The 21604-nt window shown below is 40.7% G+C and overlaps 1 protein-coding gene across 1 annotated transcript; it reads right to left on the bottom strand.

Annotated features, from left to right (window-relative positions):
- Positions 1-11118: 11118 nt before the first annotated feature.
- On the bottom strand, positions 11119-12861 carry LOC113305954 (transcription initiation factor TFIID subunit 11-like). The gene is made up of 2 exons (XM_026554945.1): positions 12247-12861; positions 11119-11421 (listed from the first exon to the last, which is right to left on the bottom strand). The coding sequence occupies exons 1-2, from the start codon at positions 12859-12861 to the stop codon at positions 11119-11121; spliced, it is 918 nt and encodes a 305-aa protein (XP_026410730.1).
- Between the last annotated feature and the right edge of the window lie 8743 nt (positions 12862-21604).

The following is a 21604-nucleotide window of genomic DNA, read 5'->3' as shown; positions in this document are numbered from 1 at the left end:
GGGGATCCATTTCTGTACATTCTAGTAGGTATATTTATTTTATTTTATTTTTATTTTGGTTTACTTTTTGCATTTCCCATCTTAATATTTGCGTTGGATGACTCAATTATATTGAGTACAATGTAATGCTTAAGTGTGGGGGAGAGGTTAACTTTTTACTTTATTTTTCCGGATATTCCTTGCAAATCATGACAAGCTGTGTAGCGGGTCTGTTCCTTTTTCTTGCATATTATGACCAGCTGTGTAGCGGGTCTAAAAAAAATTGAAAAATATAAAATGAAAACAAATTGATTGTTAGTGTTATGACCAGAGAGATCTTGGGCCGACAGTGAACACATTGGCACCTCTTTGATCGCTTGAATTGCGATCTAAGCCGCCCAACTAGGCCGTCTAAGTTGGATGGACGTGATGCGTTTTGAGACCGTCTTTGCCGGTCTCAATTCGTTTGAGCTATTTTACACAACGTAAACGCCCATGTTTGGGTAAGCGATTGAGCACTCTATAGGTTTGCCGCATGCAAGTCGATGGACTAGGGCACTAATGGGTTCACTAATGATCATACTTGCGCTTCCTTAACTGTTCGTAGGAAAATCCAAGACGGCCAACCAGGCTGGCAAAGTTGGACGTTCGTGATGCTTCTAAGACCGTTTTTAACGGTCTTGGCTCGTTTGAGCTTGCACGAACACCCATCTTAGAGTTGACGTTAGGGGCGCTTCGGAGTTAATTGAATAGAAATCGATCAACTAGGGCTTTAGTGGGCCCACCGGTGGCCATCGTAATGATTTCTTAATTCCGTTAGGAGCAGGCTAGGTCTATCGAATCGCGCGGCCAAATCATGCGGTCGTGATTATTTTTGAGACTGATGTGAACAGTCCAGATTTCCTTAAGGAATTTAAACATGTTCGATCGCGCAACTTTTAATGAAAAGGTGTGTGAACGCGCTGATCTCTTTGTCAGAGGGTGGTGCAGCCTATGTGAGTGTTTTCATGCACGTCTATAGATGGTGGATTTTCGACAAGGGTTAAAATCGTAAAACCATAAGTATACATGCTCCTGATCCGGCAATCAGATGAATATTGAGGCTCATATCTCTCGTTGAAGCATGAAAGCTCATGCCATGAAATCTCTGACTGAGAAGGCTGTTTATTAGAGTATATGTAGATGTGTGTAGTTTCTCAGCTGAGGAAACGACACATCTCATAAATACTGAGCAATATCAGTAATTATTTCTATATAGAATCGAAAGATTGGACGGCTCCTAGACAGCATGCCTGCTAATATAGAGCGACAACGTCTTCAGGATACAATAAGGTTTTCCCTGACTATATAAAGGAAATATGACGTTTCAACAAGCTCATGTTTCTCAATTATCAGATAATTAACGCTCCTAGACAGCATGCCTGCTAGTATAGAGCCATCAGTTAATTATCTATAATTGTTAACTGAATATTCTACGATTCTTAGTAATATTTCGTCATTTCAATTCTTGGTTCTTCCCAGCAGAATTCCACGGGTTAGTGATAAATATTCAACGTACGGGCATCTGAGCAGATATCGAATAAGCCCCGACCAAAATGGTGTTAGTGTATTCAGCAATAATGCACGAACGAGCACCTGAATGCGCAAACAAGCATTCCAAAACATGAAGGAACGATAAACCTATACAAAGTAGGAAGAAAATAATAAATAATAAAATATTAATCAAGGCGCTGGGGACTGGGCCCACCGGCCGGACGGTCGTACCGTGGCCAGTCCCACGTCCAATTTTATATTTTATCATATTTTTATTATTTTCCTTGATCTCATGAAAATCCCTTCATTTGAGCAAATCTCCTTCGTCTCAAGGAAACTCCCCAGTCTCATGGTGTTTCCTCGTATAAAAGAAATAATAAAATATAGGAAAGGTTTCGCGGGACCAGGTCCACTAGCCGGCCGGCCATGCCTAGCCGTGGCCGGTCCCACACCTCATGACTCCTTATTATTTTATTATTTCTCTCATCACATGAAAATTCCCTGATTTCATGATATTTCACTCAATTCATGAACTACTATAAATTAGGGAGAAAAACGCACGGGACCCGGGCTCATTGGCCAGCCGGCCATGCCTTAGCCGTGGCCGGTCCCACACGCCCATGTCTTATTATTTTGATATTATTTGTTTCCTCATCTCATGGAAACTCCTTCACTTCAAGGAAATTCTCTAGTTTCAGCAAACTCCTTGGATTCATGAAATTTCACTCAAGTTCATGAAAAATAATATAAAATTAGGGAAACCCGTGGGACCGCGCCATAGCCGGACGGTCACGTCCTAGCCGGTCCCACACGCCCCTTATTTTATCATTATTATTTTTTGTGTTTCCCTCATCTCATGGAAACTCCTTGATTTCAACAAATTCGTTGGTTTAAACAAACTTCTTGATTTTATGATATTTCCCTAAAATCATGAAAATATTATAAATTAGGAAAAAGTGCCTTGGGCTCCTTGGTCGGCCGACCATACCTTGGCCTAGACGGTCCCACACCTCATGATTCCTTCATTATTTTATAATTTTATTCCTTCATCTCATGAAGTTTCACGGTTTCAGCAAAATCCAGACATTATGGTGACGCGGGAATGTCTCCTTGATTGACCAAGGCCGTCCCTGAGGCTTGCAAATAGCCGGTCCCACGTGTTTTAATAATTTTGACCTAATTTTCTCAATTTCTCATGTTGGGTCCAAACTCTTCTCAGACAGCTGGGAGTTTGTTCAAACGACCATCAGCTGGTCCCATGACCACCAATGGTCGGTCCCTCATCTTTCCATAATCAGGTTCTACTACCTGACGCTCACACAGGAACTATTTTAATAAATGATTAAACCAGCACTTAATCATCCTTTCACCAACTGGTCTTCAAGAGACTTTGGTATTTTTGCTCACTTGAGCATCTGGGCGCTACATGGTCGATTCATCATCCCATCTAGCCGGTCCCTCCTTCATTTCATGAATAATTTTCAATAAATCATCAATTTATCATCAATTCAGCAATTGATCAAAATTAGGGTTTCGAATCCAAGGTTCATAATTCCAGATTCAAATGCTGATAATTTTATGTTGATCCCATGATCAACATCCTAATTAATTATACTCGGTTCAGATATCAGTATTTTTAAATTAATATTTATCTTGGCCATGTTACCAATGATTCCTCAAACGAGCAACATTTGCTCAAATGATCATCATTTGCTCACACCAAAGAATATTGGTTCAACTATTAATATTCAACAATTCATCAAATGAGCAACATTCTCTCGAATGAACAATATTTGTTCACGATAAAGAATATTGGTTTAACTATTAATATATAATAATTCATAAAACGAGCAACATATGCTCAGATGAGCAATATCTGCTCAGATCAAGGAATATTGGTTCAACAATCAATATTCTCAGAACAATATGTGTTCGCTTTAGCTATCAACATTTATTCGAGAAATATACCTCTATCTCAACAGACACGTTCAATTCATGAGTTTCAGAACATTTGCAAATCACGTTCAACTCGGCAATACAAGGACTCATCGTCCCATAAAGTCAGCAACTGACTCCACGAGATGTCAATCATGTCACATGGGGGGATATTAACTAGGGTTTTGGTTTGTCGGTCTACGACACGTGTGTTCATGCACACAATGAGAATGTGAGCAAGTCGTGCAATCAGTTGAAGGAGTTAGCAAAGTAGTGGATGGAAAATCAACCAAGTCTCTGCACGATGAGCGACTGGTTTTGACACGATTTCCCACTTCCCCACTCTTTGACTTCAAAAACTGTCACACTTTGTGGGATCAAGGTTTTTACAATTCCAGTAATACAAATAAGTCTCTGAATTCTGATTGAAACAGACAAGAATTTCTCGACAAGTTCACACAGACAATCTTTCGTCTACACGAACTCATCGTCTGAGAAATCACTCTCAACTGAGTAAATTCAATCATTCATAACCTTCTTACGCAGAATACACAACACACCTACAATCTCGATCACCATTGATATCACACATTTCTCAGCTTCCCTCCTACAGATCATCCCATCCTCTCTTGTGACCGAATTGACTCTGGAATGAACATTGTCTTGGTTTAGGCCGGATTCCTACAGATTGATCTCTCAAACTTAAAGCACTCCCTTCTTGCAGTGCATCTGTGTGAGGTTGAGCATTTGCTCGGTTCAAGGAGTCTTCACACCGTCATCTCCTCAATTCCGTAAAAACCAGCAAATCGTTTTTCCCCATCTACAAATTGGCGACCACAGTGGGAGATTAATCTCTCGGTTGCAATCTCACGCTTTCACAAGATGGTTGGTCTTAGGACTAATTCAACTACTCCAAACCCGATCCAGAATCTTTCAAATGGCAACATTCCTCCTGCTAACACTACATCTGACAGCACAGGAGACGGAGAGATCCCGACTCTGACTGAGTTGGCGCGGGTCCTGGAGATCCACACCAGGAACATGGATCTGATGAAAAATACAATTAACCACATACTCGATTTTCTCATCAGACTGACATCCGAGTTAGGCAGTACCTCCGCTTCAGAAGTCCCAGCGCTGGGGACTAACTCGTCACATGGTGACCCTCAAACTCACAGTTTCACTACTTATGAGAAGTCGGTGGACCAAGAGGTTTCAGAGTTAGTCGAGAACTTTTGAGAACTCTTACACTTTTCCAGGGAGCAGCGTAAAGACACGATTTCCGCACATAACTAGATATCGTCTGATGTGCATGTAGCTTCATTGTCTCCGGCAGTCGAACAAATGTCCATAACGTCTGAGCACCCGATCAACAATATGACTTTTGGAGAAGAAGACCGCATGGAAGATGAAGGCCATAACCGAGCCTTGTACGTGACAGGTTTTATCAGAGACTCTGAATTCAAGAGGACTCTCGTCGATATAGGCGATTCTACAAATATTATTACCATGAAGACTCTCAAAGCATCCAATTTCCCACAGAGTAAAATTGTTCGTCATCCCATCTTGATGACGGGCTTTGAAGGAAGCCAGATCCATACATATGGATATGCGTACATAGACCTAAGAGTAGGGCCTATTCAATCAAAGGACACAATTCACGTGATCGAACAAAAGCCTGATTACCACATGATACTTGGAAGACCGTGGCTTCATGACAACAAAGTGGTTCCTTCAACGTATCATCAATGCATGAAATCTCTGCTCAATAACAAGATTGTTTGTATTGCGGCTTCCTCATCTCCTTACGCTCCGGTCTATGACGCTGAATTCCTTGAATCTCAAAAGGACATCCTTGAACCTCCCAGGAAGATTTACAGCACTCCACTCCCGACCTGGGAATCAATTGAAAAGGATGCTGAAAAACCATCATCTTCAGGCACTAAGCCGATCCAGTCATCTGTTACACCGGTCAAGCGCTGTACAGGTCATATCACAACACCGGGATCCCGCTTCATAGTCAGTCACGATGCAGAGGGGAGGGCCACATACCGCCGGCGCAGAGATTAGCAATTAACAGGGGAGAACGATGAAAATTCTCCCCTCCCTGAAGAATCACATCAGAGTGAACAATCACCTGATGAAGAAATTCAAGACGCTCCACGATAAATGCAAGATGGCACGGATTCTACTACTGACGATCTCAAAACGATCAACATCGGAATGGAGGAGGATCCAAGGCCAATCTTGATTAGCTCTGCGTTATCGCCATAAGAGCGGGCAGGACTGATAAGTCTGTTAAAATCATATCAGGATATCTTTGCTTGGACATACGAAGAGATGCCTGGTCTTGAAGAAAAATTGGTCACTCATCATCTGCACATCACTCCAGGCTCCAAAGCTATCAAACAGTCACCTAGGCAGTTTAGACACGAAGTTGAGGAGAAAATCAAAGTCGAAATTCAGAAACTACTAGCACCAGGGTTTATCAAGCCTATTCAGCATCCAACATGGCTGGCGAATGTTGTCCCTGTCAAGAAGAAAAATGGTCAAATCAGATGTTGTGTTGATTTCAGGAACCTGAATAAATGTTGTCCTAAAGATGATTTTCCTCTACCTAACATTGACATGATCGTTGATGCAACTAGTGGTCACGGTATGTTCTCATTCATGGATGGTTACAGCGGATACAACCAGATCAAGATGTACGAACATGACGCCAATAAAACTGCGTTTCGTACTCCCATTTAGAATTTGCGTTACACTGTGATGCCCTTTGGATTAAATAACGCAGGAGCCACTTATCAACGGGCTATGACTGCTATATTCCACGACATGATGCACAAGCAAGTGGAAGATTATGTTGATGATGTGGTGGTGAAGTCGAAGACTCGAGCATCCCACTTAGAATTTCTGAGAAAAGTTTTCTAAAGATGCAGAGAATACAAGTTAAAGATGAATCCTCTGAAATGTGCCTTTGGTGTCTCCTTCGGAAAGTTTCTAGGATTCCTGGTCACTGCAGAAGGAATCAAAGTCGATCCAGACAAAACGAAGGTCAATACTACCATGCCTCCTCCACGCACTGTGAAAGAACTCCAGAGTTTTATGGGCAAAGTAAATTATATTCGACGCTTCATTCCTGGACTGGCTCAACTCATAGCTTCATTTACCCCTCTTTTGAAGAAAGGAGCAAGTTTTATATGGACAATTGTCCAACAAGAAGCGTTCCAGAAAATACAGCAAATACTGTTATCACCTGCTGTCATGAAATATCCAGTTCAACGACGGCCACTGATACTTTACATAACTTCCAGTAATGTCGCTATTGGAGAACTTCTTGCTCAAGAAGATGAAGAAGGGGTCGAACGACTGATCTGCTACTTCAGCCGTACGATAAGAGATGCTCAACTCAGATACCCGAAAGCTGAGAGGGTATGTCTAGCATTAGTGCATGCAATCCAGAAATTCAAACACTATTTGTTATCCAACAGAGGCATGCTTGTTTCCAAAGCTGACCCTATAAATTTTTTACTATCAAAGCCATCCTTGATAGGGAGACCAGCAAAGTGGCTACTTCAGATTTTAGAATTTGACATATCTTGTGTACCACCTAGAGCAATCAAAGGCCAAGCAGTTGCCGACTTACTTGCTGCTTTTCTAGGCGAAGACACGACAACGTTACATGAAGATGTACCTGGTGAGTTTCCAGAAATCTTAGTTATCAAAGAAGAGACGTGGCTCTTATACTTTGACGGATCCGCCACTCCTAGCAACGAAACTAGAGGAGCGGGCGTGGTGCTAGTGTCTCCATATGGTGAAATCTTCTCACATTCATTCAAACTAGATTTTCATTACACCAATAATTCAACATAATACGAGACTTTCTTATTAGGTTTGTCCCTAGACAAGCAAGCAGGAGCAACACATCTTGAGATAAGAGGAGATTTGAAACTACTGGTTAATCAAATGAATGGAGCATACTCTTTCAAAGAAATCACACTCGCCCCATTCAGAGCTGAAGCTCATCGGATATTAGCTCATTTTGTTGATGCAACAATCGTCCATACTGGACGAACTAACAACGGGCATGCTGACTGCCTAGCAGCCCTCGATTCTAAACTGCAATTCGAAGGAGAAGAGAAAACAATCACGGTACAAAGGCATACTGTGTCATCTACCTGGCTTGTTCAAGTCGAATATATTCAAGAAAACGATTGGCGGGCACCTATTATTCATGAATTGAGTAATTCTGTTTCAGAAGGGAAAGTCAGCCTCAAGGAACTAAAGAATTATTTCTTTCTTCATGGAGCATTATACTATCTGAATCCTGATAGGTCTTTATCACGGTGCCTCGGGAACGACGAAGCGGGCGAGCAACTCAAACGCGTACATGAAGAGATCTGCGGGCAGACGTTGGTGGTGACACTTTACAAAAATATGCAACGGATGGGATACTATTGGCCTTCTATGGAGGCCCAGTCAAGAGCTCTGCAAAGATCTTGTCCCAATTGTCAGACGCCTCCTCATCATTTAGAAGCTTTGACAGTCCATCACACTGGGGACTGGAGGGAGCCTTACATCAAGTACCTTCACGACAATGAGTTACCATCGGAAAAGAAAGAAATGAGTAAGCTCATTCATAGAGCCAAAAGATTTGTCTTTATTGACGGAATCTTATACCGCAAAAGTTTTGGCGGGACTTTACTAAGATGTTTAGCTGGGCATGAAGTCTCAACAATTCTGAAAGAAATGCACGATGGAGAAAATCAAGGAAAGAAGAAATTATTTCTCCAAGTCCGACCATGGAAGATGATGCAGCTGCACACGTTCAGAGATGTCATCAATGCCAAGTTCATGGTAATCTCATCCACACTCCTTGTTTTCCATTGAATTCTGTGAACAGCCCATGGCCTTTCTATAGCTGAGGACTGGATATCATCGGGAAAATCAATCCAGCATCTTCGAAGCAGCACGAATACATCATCACCGCAACTGAGTATTTCACCAAGTGGGTTGAAGCTATTCCTCTTCGAAGTATTACTGGAGTCAGAATTGCGGCCTTCATCAAAGAATACATAATATGCAGATTCGGTGTTCCCAAACACATAGTCACCGATAATGGAACTCTTTTTGCCAATAAACATGTGACAGAATTTCTTTGATCCGGATTCTCATCCGAATAATTCATGATAATCCTCGAATGTGGCATGAACAATTTCTTATGTCTTTGTGGGCTTATCGAACTGCGCCAAGGAGCTCGATCGGGACTTCACCATATTCCCTCGTCTACGGAGTTGATGTCGTACCTCCAGCAGAAATCAAAATTCCTTCAGCAAGGATCGCAATATCCAGTGGAGTACAATGGGATGAAGCCGAAGTGTCCAATTCAAGAATCGTTGAACTAGACATGCTCGAGTCAAGAAGGGCTAAGGTAGAAAAATATGTGAAAGCATACAAACAAAGGATCTCCAGAGCTTACAACAAACTGGTAAGACGTCGAACATTCCAAGTAAGCGATTTGGTGCTAAAGACAGCAAAACACATTCAACAAGATATGTCTGCTCCTAAGTTCTCCCCGAAATGGGAAGGACCATATGTCATCATCAAGGAAGTGTCCAGTGGATATTCCAAGATCCTAGATATTGATGGAGGAGTGGAAGGAAATATCATCAACGGTAAATGGCTCAAAGCGTATTATGCCTGATCCATAGAAAACCCTTATCTTTTTATCGTTTCAAGCATTCCTCAAAATGTAATTTATATTCCTCCAAAGAGTATGAAAAATGCTCATTTGATCATTAAACATTTCATAAATGAGCAAAGATTCTTTCATACCATGATCAATTATTCTGCTTAAAGAAAAACTTAAACCTATCCGAAAACAACAATCATAAATGATCACTCAGAATAAACCATACAGCAGAGAGTAATTTTTATAGACAGCCATGTCAAGATTCTTTTGAAAGTTTTGGGTCTTCACCTTCAAGTCCTGGACAACTTTCTCAACTCTTGCTGATTCTAAGGCGAGTGCCTTCTCCTCTTCCAAGAAACCAGTTATGGTAGAAATTGCATCAGCAGCAGCCGCTGCCCTGTCGATTTTAATCATCTCGAGTCGACGGCGGAGCCAACTCACGTTGAACCGTAGGGTCTCGCAATTCGAGATCATGTCATCCCACCTATGAAGTTCATGATTCTTGACATCTCGCAGATTCATCTCGTTCATCTCTTCATGATCGGTAACAGTCCGACCACCGCAGTAAGAAGGGTTGGGAGAAATCCTCTCCATATTTTCGTCGTATCAATATGCCCGTACCGTCTCCAAATTTTAGTGTACATAGGTGCGTGACATTTGGGAATGATGAATTCACCGACGAATTCATTATTTGGGATAGTATTAATCATAGGAGCTTCAAAGAAGAGTTTAGCTATTGGATATTCATGAATACGAGCTCTAATTACAGCCTCCACGAAATCACTAGAGTCTTCGTCAACATGGTTGTTACTATCGTCAACCACGACAACTGACTCCCCGTTCCTCCTCTTTCCAGCATCAACTACAACGTGCACATCAACCTGTGGTAAAGAAGTTTGAAATTTCAGATGAAGATTGGACAAACCGTTGAGTATAACTTCAATCAAGAATTCATAGGATTACTCACAGATGTGCCGGCTTAAATATGAGCTGACTTATACCGGGCAGGGGCTCTAACAATTCGCTTGGGTCTCGAATTATGAGAAGAATATGGATTTTTCTGATTATCCTGCAACAAATTATTTTCCTATGATAAATAACTCTGATCAAATGGAGATGAAGAAAGTATACAACTTACTAAGACGGACGCTTCCACTTCATGCTTCGACCGAGGTTCGTTTCGAGAAGACGTACTACTGCTAGACATAGTGACGAAAGGTATGATAATCAAAATTTTCTCTGCGCGATGAAACTAACTCAGGAACGGGAAAAGTATTTGCATAAATACTACCCTAAGTCTTGGATATATATATGAGATACGGTGGGTGCTTATCTTCTGTGAGTAGTCAATTCAGTTGCGAGTTTTACTGAAACCCTAAGTTTCAACAAGATCAATACTGGAGACGCGGAGGAAAATAACGTACTGGGACTGACCAAACCTGGATATAGTCACAAAGCCACACGGCTTTGTGTATGTCGCATGTTTTCTCAGCACATGCGACGTACGATAGTATTTTGCAGACGGAAACCGCCAAGACAAGTCCAAAAGGATCATGATGGGTTTTGGTGCATGAGCATTGGCTCTGTTTGATTCAATCAAGAAGAACCTCCATTATTAAAAGTATTTCTCATTCAAAAGGAAAATCTTAATACTGAAGTGAAGCTATTCAAATAAAGAAGATGTCTACTACGAAGACTAAGAAAACATTCAAATGTTTAAGTAAGATCAGGAGTAAAGCTACTCATCAGATTCATCCGAGTTGTCGGATTTATCAGATTCATCATCATTATCCTTATCAGAATCCTCTTCTTCGTCGGAGTCACTGTCAGGTCCATGATGAAGTATGGATGGATATTAGGATCGTTCGAGTCCGAGTCCTCTTCTGCTTCGTCCTCGACTCGTATCGCAATCTCTCGAGTTCTTTGGTACGACGATATGGCTTAATCTTGCGACCCCGTGGCACCCACACCGGTTCATCTTATGAAGCATCAGAGTCGGAAGGTACACCGTCATCAATTCGACGTCTTTCCTCAACCGCTTGTATTCGGCGCCGGGTTCGATCCTTTCTACGACGATGGTCGTCCGCCTCATCATCCTCGGCTTTTCTCTTCATAAGCTCAGCATAAGTGACTCTACGTTCATTAAGGGGAATGTTAAGCTTTGCCCCCTCAGCGTGATTTGTCTTAGTTTTCGATTTGGCTGCAGAATCTTTGAAATCCTCGTCGGAAGAGATGGAGGAATAACTATAATCATAATCGCTGCTACTGGAAGTCACCAATTTCTGGAACCAGGAGCATAATATTATGGACATGCTGATAATAAATCCACCACAAAAATGGTAATCCTTAACTCTTACCTTTTTACAATTCCACTAACAATAGTGACGGTAGTGCAAGAGTTAACACTCTAAAATTTGCTTGAATCTGCAAAAAGCGAACAAAAACTTTAGCACCTGATTTTTCATAAAATCGTGAACATAATTTTCATCATGTGAACAGTTACGACCAGGTTATGAAAATTTACATGAAAGCAATATTTCATCATAAATAATTGTTTACTTTAATGATTGCTCAAAATCATATTTTATTTGTCAACACAAATATATATATGCATGTTAAATATATATGCGAGAACTATTCATATACATTTTTCATGAAAAATATACTTCACGTGAGAAAAACTCACGTAAAAATAAAAAAAAATCGTGACCAGGTCATGGTTTTGCAAAATAAATAAATAAATAATAATCTTTTCCTTCGTACGATCATTTTTCCTTGAAACGAAGGTTTATTTCGGTTTTGTGAAAAGTTCACATCTTTTAATATAAAGTTTTGGCTTCCATGGAAGTTCATAAACAAGATTTTATCATTAGACACAGGTCTATATATACAAAAAAAAATCTCTCCTAAGTTAGGGATTACTGCTAGTCTCTTGAACTAATGATCGAACGAACATACGTTAAATAAAACAAGGGTTTTCAACAAAAATCACAATCATATATACACATGTATAAAATTTTAATATGATCAAAGCATGAAAAACTCATGAAATCAGCAAAAAAAAAACAACAACGCCGACCGGTGGTCAGACGACGCCGGCGATCGACTGCTCCGGCGAAAATCTCTCTGCTCCTCCCTGGTGGCGTGAAGAGATGAAGGTGGTGGTCGTGGAAGTTGTCGGATTTATCAGATTCATCATCATTATCCTTCTCAGAATCCTCTTCTTCGTCGAAGTCACTATCAGGGCCATTGATGAAGTCTTGATGAATATTAGGATCGTCCGAGTCCTCTTCCACTTCATCCTCTACTCGTTTCGCAATATCTATGAGTTCTTTGGTACGATGATCTGGCTTAATCTTGCGATCCCCTGGCGCCCACACTGGTTCATCTTCTGAAGCATCAGAGTCGGAAGGTACACCGTCAGCAAATCGATGTCTTTCCTCAGCCGCTAGTATTCGGCGCCGGGTTCGATCCTTTTTATGCCGACGGTCGTCCGCCTCATCATCCTCGGCTTTTCTCTTCATAAGCTCAGCATAAGTGACTCTCCGGTCATTAAGGGGAATGTTAGGCTTTGACCCCTCAGTGTGATTTGCCTTAGTTTTCGATTTGGCTGCAGAAGCTTTGAAATCCTCGATGGAAGAGCTGGAGGAATAACTATACTCATAATCGCTGCTACTGGAAGTCACAATTCTCTGGAACCAGGAGCATAAAATTATGGACATGCTGATAATAAATCCACTACAAAATGGTAATCCTTAATTCTTACCTTTTTACGATTCCACTAACAATAGTGATGGCAATGCAAGAGTTAGCACTTCAAAACCTTGTTCGTTTCTTCAAATCTACGAAAACCGAACAAAACTTTGGTACCCGATTTTTCATAAAATCATGAACATAAATTTTCATCATGTGAACAGTCACGACCAGGTTATGAAAATTTACATGAAAACAATATTTCATCATAAATAATTGTTTACTTTAACGATTGCTCAAAATCATATATTATTTGTCAACATAAATATATATATGCATGCTATATATATATGCGAGAACTATTCATATATATTTTTCATGAAAATATATTCAGTGAGAAAAACCCACGTAAAAAATAAAAACAAAAATTTTCGTGACCAGGTCACGGTTGTACAAAAAAAAAGAGAGGAAATAATAATCTTTTCCTTCGTACGAGCATTCTTTCTTTGAAAACGAAGGTTTATTTCAGTTTTGTGAAAAGTTCACATTTTTTAAGATAAAGTTTTGGTTTCATGAAAGCTCATAAACAAAATTTTATCATTGGACACAAGGTTATTTCAAAAGAAAAATCTCTCTCAAGTTAGGGATTATTGCTAGTCTCTTGAACTAACGATCGAACGAACATACGTTTAATAAAAGTAAGGGTTTCTACAAAACTCACACTCATACATGCTCATATACAAAATTTTAACATGATCAAGTTATGAGCAACTCATAAAATCAGAATAAAAAAAAAAAAAAAAAAGTTGACGAACCTGGTCGGTGCCGAAGTTGGCCGGAATTCGGCCGGCGGCGGGTGGTAACGGCGGCTTCGGCGTACAAAATTTTTCTCCCTGACGTGAAGGAGATGAAGAGATGATGAAGGTGGTGGCCAGTTATGAGAAAGAGAGATAAAAAAATGATTAATTCCCTTTTATATCAATTTTATTTCCAAAACCTAATTCCATAAGGATTTCCTTTTCGAGACCGGCTCGTGAATATTAAACCGACCAAGGTTCCACCATCAAGTCAGAGTTCTACACCAATTTTTACTCGTTGGATAACGCTTTATTATTCCACTGGGTTTTCATTCAAACCATGGTTTTCTCATTCAGTTAAAAATCCCGTAACGTCTTATCTTATCTTACGACTAAGTTCAATTACTTATTTTATCTATAACTGAAAAATCACCATTCAGTGCTGACTGAGGAACATGGCTGTCCCTCACTAAGCAGGGGACTTAATGTAGATGGTGTATTTTCGACAAGGGTTAAAATCGTAAAACCATAATTATACATGTTCCTGATCCGGAAATCAGAAGAGTATTGAGACTCAGATGAAAGCTAATGCCATGAAATCTCTGACTGAGAAAGTTGTCTCTCAGAGTATATGTAGATGTGTAGTCTCTCAGCTGAGGCAACGACACATCTCATAAATACTGAGCAATATCAGTAATTATTTCTATATAAAATCGAAAGATTGGACGGCTCCTAGACAGCATGCCTGCTAGTATAGAGCGACATCGTCTTCAGGATACAATAAGGTTTTCCCTTACTATATAAAGGAAATATGACGTTTCAACAAGCTCATGTTTCTCAATTCTCAGATAATTAACGCTCCTAGACAGCATGCTTGCTAGTATCGAGCCATCAACTAATTATCTATAATCGTTAACTGAATATTCAATAATATTCTACGATTCTTAGTAATATTTTATCATTTCAATTCGTGGTTTTTCCCAGCAGAAATCCACGGGTTAGTGATAAATATTCAACGTACGGGCATCTGAGCAGCTATCCAATAAGCCCCGACCAAAATGGTGTTAGTGTATTCAGCAATAATGCACGAACGAGCACCTGAATGCGCAAACGAGCATTCCAAAACATAAAGGAACGATAAACCTATACAAAGTAGGAAGAAAATAATAAATAATAAAATATTCATCAAAGCGCTGGGAAATGGGCCCACCGGACGTCCGGTCGTGTCGTGGCCAGTCCCACGTCCAATTTTATATTTTATCATATTTTTATTATTTTCCTTGATTTCATGAAAATCCCTTCATTTGAGCAAATCTCCTTCGTCTCAAGGAAACTCCCCAGTCTCATGGTGTTTCCTCGTATCAAAGAAATAATAAAATTTAGGAAAGGTGTCGCGGGACCAGGTCCACTAGACGGTCGACCATTCCCTAGTTGTGGCCGGTCCCACACCTCATGACTCCTTATTATTTTATTATTTCCCTCATCACATGAAAATTCCCTAATTTCATGATATTTCCCTCAATTCATGAAATATTATAAATTAGGGAGAAAAACGCATAGGACTCTGGCTCATTGGCCGGCCATGCCCTAGCCGTGGCCGGTCCCACACGCCCATGTCTTATTATTTTAATATTATTTGTTTCCTCATCTCATGTAAACTCCTTCATTTCAAGGAAATTCTCTAGTTTCAGCAAACTCCTTGGATTCATGAAATTTCACTCAAGTTCATGAAAAATAATATAAAATTAGGAAAACCCGTGGGACCGGGCCATAGCCGGACGGTCACGCCCTACCCGGTCCCACACGCCCCTTATTTTATCATTATTATTTTTTATGTTTCCCTCATCTCATGGAAACTCCTTGATTTCAACAAATTCCTTGGTTTCAACAAACTTCTTGATTTTATGCCTTGGGCTCCTTGGACGGCCGGGCATGCCTTGGCCTAGCCGGTCCCACACCTCATGATTCCTACATTACTTTATAATTTTATTCCTTCATCTCATGAAGTTTCACGGTTTCAGCAAAATCCCTGATTTCTTCATATTTTCTCAAAATATTGCTCAAACGCACACCGGAAAATATCGAAACTCTCAGGACTGAGACACGAACACTATGGTGACGCGGTCATGTCTCCTTGACCGACCAAGGCCGGCCCTGAGGCTTGAAAATAGCCGGTCCCACGTGTTTTAATAATTTTGACCTAATTTGCTCAATTGGTTATGCTGGGTCCAAACTCTTCTCAGACATCTGGGAGTTTGTTCAAACGACCATCAACTGGTCCCATGACCACCAAGGGTCGGTCTTATGATCCCTTGGTCGGTCCCTCATCTTTCCATAATCAGTTTCTACTACCTGACGCTCATACGAGCACTATTTTAATAAATGATTAAACCAGCATTTAATCATCCTTTCACCAACTGGTCTTCAAGAGACTTTGGTATTTTTGCTCACTTGAACATCTGGGTGCTACATGGTCGATTCATCATCCCATGTAGCCGGTCCCTCCTTCATTTCATGAATAATTTTCAATAATCGTCAATTTATCATCAATTCAGCAATTGATCAAAATTAGGGTTTTGAATCCAAGGTTCATAATACCAGATTCAAATGATGATAATTTTATGTTGATCCCATGATCAACACCCTAATTAATTATACTCGTTCAGCTGTCAGTATTTTAAAATTAATTTTTATCTTGGTCCTGTTACCAATGATTCCTCAAACGAGCAACATTTACTCAAATGAGCAATATTTACTCACACCAAAGAATATTGGTTCAACTATTAATATTCAACAATTCATCAAATGAGCAACATTCGCTCGAATGAACAATATTTGTTCACGGTAAAGAATATTGGTTTAACTATTAATATTTAATAATTCATAAAACGAGCAACATATGCTCAGATGAGCAATATCTGCTCATATTAAGGAATATTGGTTCAATTATCAATATTCTCAGAACAATATTTGTTCTCTTTAGCTATCAACATTTATTCGAGAAATATACCTCTGTCTCAACAGACACGTTCAATTCGTGAGTTTCAGAACATTTGCAAATCGCGTTCAACTCAGCAATACAAGGACTCATCGTCCCATAAAGTCAGCAACTGACTCCACGAGATGTCAATCATGTCACATGGGGGGATATTAACTAGGGTTTTGGTCTGGCGGCCTACGACACGTGTGTTCATGCACATGATGAGAATGTGAGAAAGTCGTGCAATCAGTTGAAGGAGTTAGCAAAGTAGTGGATGAAAAATCAACCAAGTCTCCGCACGATGAGCAACTGGTTTTGACACGATTTCCCACTTCCCCACTCTTTTACTTCAACAACTTTCACACTTGATGGGATCAAGGTGTTTACAATTACAGCAATATAAATAAGTCTCTAAATCCTGATTGAAACAGACAAGAATTTCTCGACAAGTTCACACAGACAGTATTTCGTCTACACGAACTCATCGTCTGAGCAATCACTCTCAACTGAGTAAATTCAGTCATTCAGAACCTTCTTACGCAGAATACACAACGCACCTACAATCTCGATCACCTTTGATCTCACACATTTCTCAACTTCCCTCCTACAGATCAGCCCATCCTCTCTTGTGACTGAATTGACTCTGGAATGGCCATTATCTTGGTTTAGGACGGAGTCCTACAGATTGATCTCTCGAACTTAAAACACTCCCTTCTTGCAGTGCATCTGTGTGAGATTGAGCATTTTCTCGGTTCAAGGAGTCTTCACACGGTCATCTCCTCAATTCCATAAAAACCAACAAATCGTTTTTCTCCATCTACAAGGTCTCAATAGTGAAACTTAGGAGATTCATGCTACTCTGTTGCGAGCGAACATTTAATCGGCATGTCATGCCAATATTGATAGTTCGTTGGGGAACATAGCATAGGAAAACACTGGGCAGGCCATGCATTAGTGAATAATGCTAGTGCAAGATAAAATTTATACAATATTTGGTATTGTTGCTACATGAACCATTCTGAGTAAATTTTATACACATAAATATATTGAAATTCTCAATACATATATGAGCGAAGAGGCTTAGGCTCTCAACACTTTTAAATGGCTCCATTTCATTAGTGAATAATGCAAATAGGAGCTTAAATACTCGTTAGGCTCTATACTAGTGAACAATTCATCTAGGAGCTTGAGTTTCAGTACAATATGAAGAGCGGCATAGGCACTCATCAGATTTTGATATATTCTTCAAATTCCTTGCGGAATATGGACATATCAAGGTCTATTACTTCCGATGTCGGGTCAGGTAGATAGACTTTTACAATTTTCTCCCAAAACTAAAAACCACCATCAACAACAGCATATAAAATTCAATCAATTTTGTGATAACTCACTAAACTCATGAACCTGACTAATTTACAAAGTTAGGGTTTTTGCGCCCTGCGCAGTATATTAGACCCCGTTGGTCGAGACTATGCTTAAACAACTAAGCAATTAATCCGCTGTGGATTAGTAGGTGCAGAGTCCTTCCCAAAATCAGAAAACAAAGAGTAACGGAGCCGTGGAGAAGGAGCAATAATGAAGCGTGGCCATGCCATCCGGCGCCACTTGGCCATGGCCCATGTTACCTAACCGGCCCAATTCCTTTACCGACCAATTAGGTCGCCTTAAACCTGCCACACTCCCATGAGTTGTGGATGGGCCCATACTTTCTGGCCCTATTCCCCATCGACCAATCAGGTCGCATTAAACCTGCCACGCACACCAAAAGGATAGCCACGTCCATGCTTGGTCGGCTCCCTACTTTCATTGACCAATCAGGTTGCTCTAAACCTTCCACAACTCTAAAAAGGGTGTAAATTGTGTCAAGAGGTTATCATACTAAGTTGTCTTCCCAAACACAACATGCTAACGGCATGCCAAACATGCCAAAAACAAACATGCCAGGCGCACATGCCAAACGGCATGCCAAACATGCCAAACGCGCATGCCAGGCGCACATGCGAAAAGCATGCCAATCGAATATGCCAAACATGCCACCTACCGCATGCTACATGGCATATATGCTAATTAGGGTTTCAACATGCCAAACCCTAATTTAGGCGAAGTTGCCGCGCCAACCGAGCCAAACAATGTTCCACAGAGCATGGGGATCAATGTGGCCGTTAAAACTGATGTTACCACACCACGTTTGAGTTTAACACCAACGTGCCAAAATTTCAGTGGTCATGGCTACGCCAGGCGCCACTTGTACCATCGTGCCACTGGCATGTACAAACTATGCCATCCATGTCGCAACGCCACTCGAATGCACTAATGGTACCACTGTGCCATTGTCAGGCGCCAACGGAAGGTAGCCATAATCAACGGCTACCCTTCCCCATGAGATGCAATCTCAACCATCCAAGTTTTCCACCAAACTAAAAGACTTGTGGCAACTTTTAGGCGACCAGCCGCCTAAATCTAGTGGCCATGGCTATGCCAGGCACCACTTACACCATCATGCCACTGGCATGCACAAACTATGCCAGCCATTCCACCGTGCCAAAAGCATGCACGAGCCATGCCAATCCATGCCGCATTGCCACTGGCATACACCAAAGCGCCACTGTGCCATCATCAGGCGCCAACAGAAGGTAGCCATAATCAACGGCTACCCTTCCTCATGAGATGCAATCTCAACCATCTAAATTCGCCACCGAACTAACAGACTTGTTGAAAGTTATAGGCGACCATCCAAGACGATCCTAATAGCATCACATGCTATTTTCCTACGGTAAGCCTCTCGATTTTAACTTGACACACGTAGCAAAGTGCTACATATTTTCCAGTAAAACACTCGAGACATCAAACATGTCACAAACTGGGGGATACTCATCAGGGTATTGGTCTGGCGGTTTACAGCGTGCGGCGTGCAATACGCCCGTTACAAGAAAGTGTCATAAAGTGGGGCGGTTAGTGATGACAAGAAGTAATGGTGTAAATGGCTCCTTCATTAGGGAAGCATAAATTCTGACGTTACACGTTACTCTACTCTCTTACCACTCAATAGTCTTCACTCCCTACGAGACCAGGGTATGTTTTATTACAAATTGTATAAATAGGTTTCACCTATTTTCCACCAGACAACAAGGTTTTGGTCGGAGAACAACACAATATCTAGTAATCACCTGCTAGCTTTCCCTTGTGCTATCCAGTTCTACTTTCTGATACAAGTCGTAAACAACCACACCTTCAGAATCTATTTTCTGATACGAGTTTCAAACACGACTGGCTAGCCTCTCACGACAATTTTTAATATTCAAACACTTTTATTTTAATATTTTCAAAATATTGATGAATTGAGCATACATGCTCATTCCAACAAAAATCGAGAATTCTCAGTCAAGATGAAACTCATCTGAAAATTCACGATATTGCTCGAACGCGCATCAGAAAATAATGAAACCCTCAGTATGGAAACACGTACACCAAGGAAACACGTGCACGCCTTCATGACCGACCAGGGTCATTCCTAGGGATTTCACAAGGCCGGTCCCACACGTTTTCATAATTCTGACCTAATTTGCTCAATTGCGGCCCGAACTCTCTCCAACCAACTGGAGGATTCTCCAAATGATCAACAACTGGTCTTGTGACCACCAAGAGACGGTCCCATGCTCTCTTGGTCGGTCCTCATCTCTCATACCTAGGTTTTATCACCTAATGTTGAATCCAACAATATTTCAATAAATGATGAAACCTGCATTTAATCATCGTTCTTTCACCAACTCTCAAACTGAGAAACCTGGTGCGTGCTCACTCGAGCACTGGGAACCCATGGACACTCATCATCCCATGTGGTCGGTCCCTCCTCACTCATGAACAATTTTCAGCAATTCACCAATTGATGAAGGATTGATAAAAATTAGGGTTTCGAACAAATGCTCCACGAATCACCATTCTGAGCAAGTTCAAACACAAAATAATGTTGATTCAGCAATCAACATCCAAATTAATAATATTTTGTAATTCACCAATATTTTTGATTAATATTTTATTGGGTCACGACACTAGAAAATATTTCATCGAATTGAGCAATACTTGCTCAGTTGCTCGAATATTGATCCAACCATCAATGTTCAGTAATTCATCAGTAGTTTGTCGAATTGAGAAACACTTGCTCAATTGCACGTCAAATTATCAATGTTCAGTATTTTGTTGAATTGAGCAAGACTTGCTCAGTTGCACGCCAAAATTATCAAATTCGTCGAATTGAGAAATACTTGCTCAATTTCTCGACAAACTCTCAATATTCAGCAATTCGTCGAGTTGATTAATACTTGCTAAGCCCCTCTAGTCAGTAATTCATTGACATCTCAGAGAACTACATGTTCAATCCATGAATCCCTGAGCATTCCACTTATGCTCGATTCAACAAAACTAGACTCACAGTCTAAATCGGTCAACAACTGACTAACTAATACACGTCTGCCTTGCAGACTCCACGATTCGTGAAATATCAATCACGTCACAAATGGGGGATATCACATAAGATTTTTTTCTGGCGGTCTACGGCACGTAGATTCATCCACAACGAGAAATGTTCTTAAGTCGTGTAAACGGTTGAAGGAGTTAGCAAAGTAGTGGGTGCATGATCAGTCAAGTCTCTGCACGGCATGGAACTGACTTTACCACGATCTCCCACTTTCTCACTCTTTCACTCAAGAAACCGTCACACTTACAGGGATCAGTGGTACATCATTCTTGCAATAAAAATAAGTCTAAATCGAGTACATCAGGATATCATCAATCATCGATTATCATCATTATCCGTCAACAACTCGATATAAACTTATTCACGGAACTCAACTTCAGCAGTTCAGAAATATTGCAGAAACCTTCAACACACCCACAATCCTTGATCATCACTGATCCCACACAACTCTCAGCTTCCCTCCTACAGATCAACCCATCTCCGACCGAATTGACTCTGGAACGACCATTGTCTTGGTTTAG

Source organism: Papaver somniferum, chromosome 8 (assembly GCF_003573695.1).
Source record: "Papaver somniferum cultivar HN1 chromosome 8, ASM357369v1, whole genome shotgun sequence".
Taxonomy (NCBI): domain Eukaryota; kingdom Viridiplantae; phylum Streptophyta; class Magnoliopsida; order Ranunculales; family Papaveraceae; genus Papaver; species Papaver somniferum.
The sequence above is the reverse complement of the archived record's forward strand: the minus strand, read 5'-3'. Positions and strand labels throughout refer to the sequence as shown.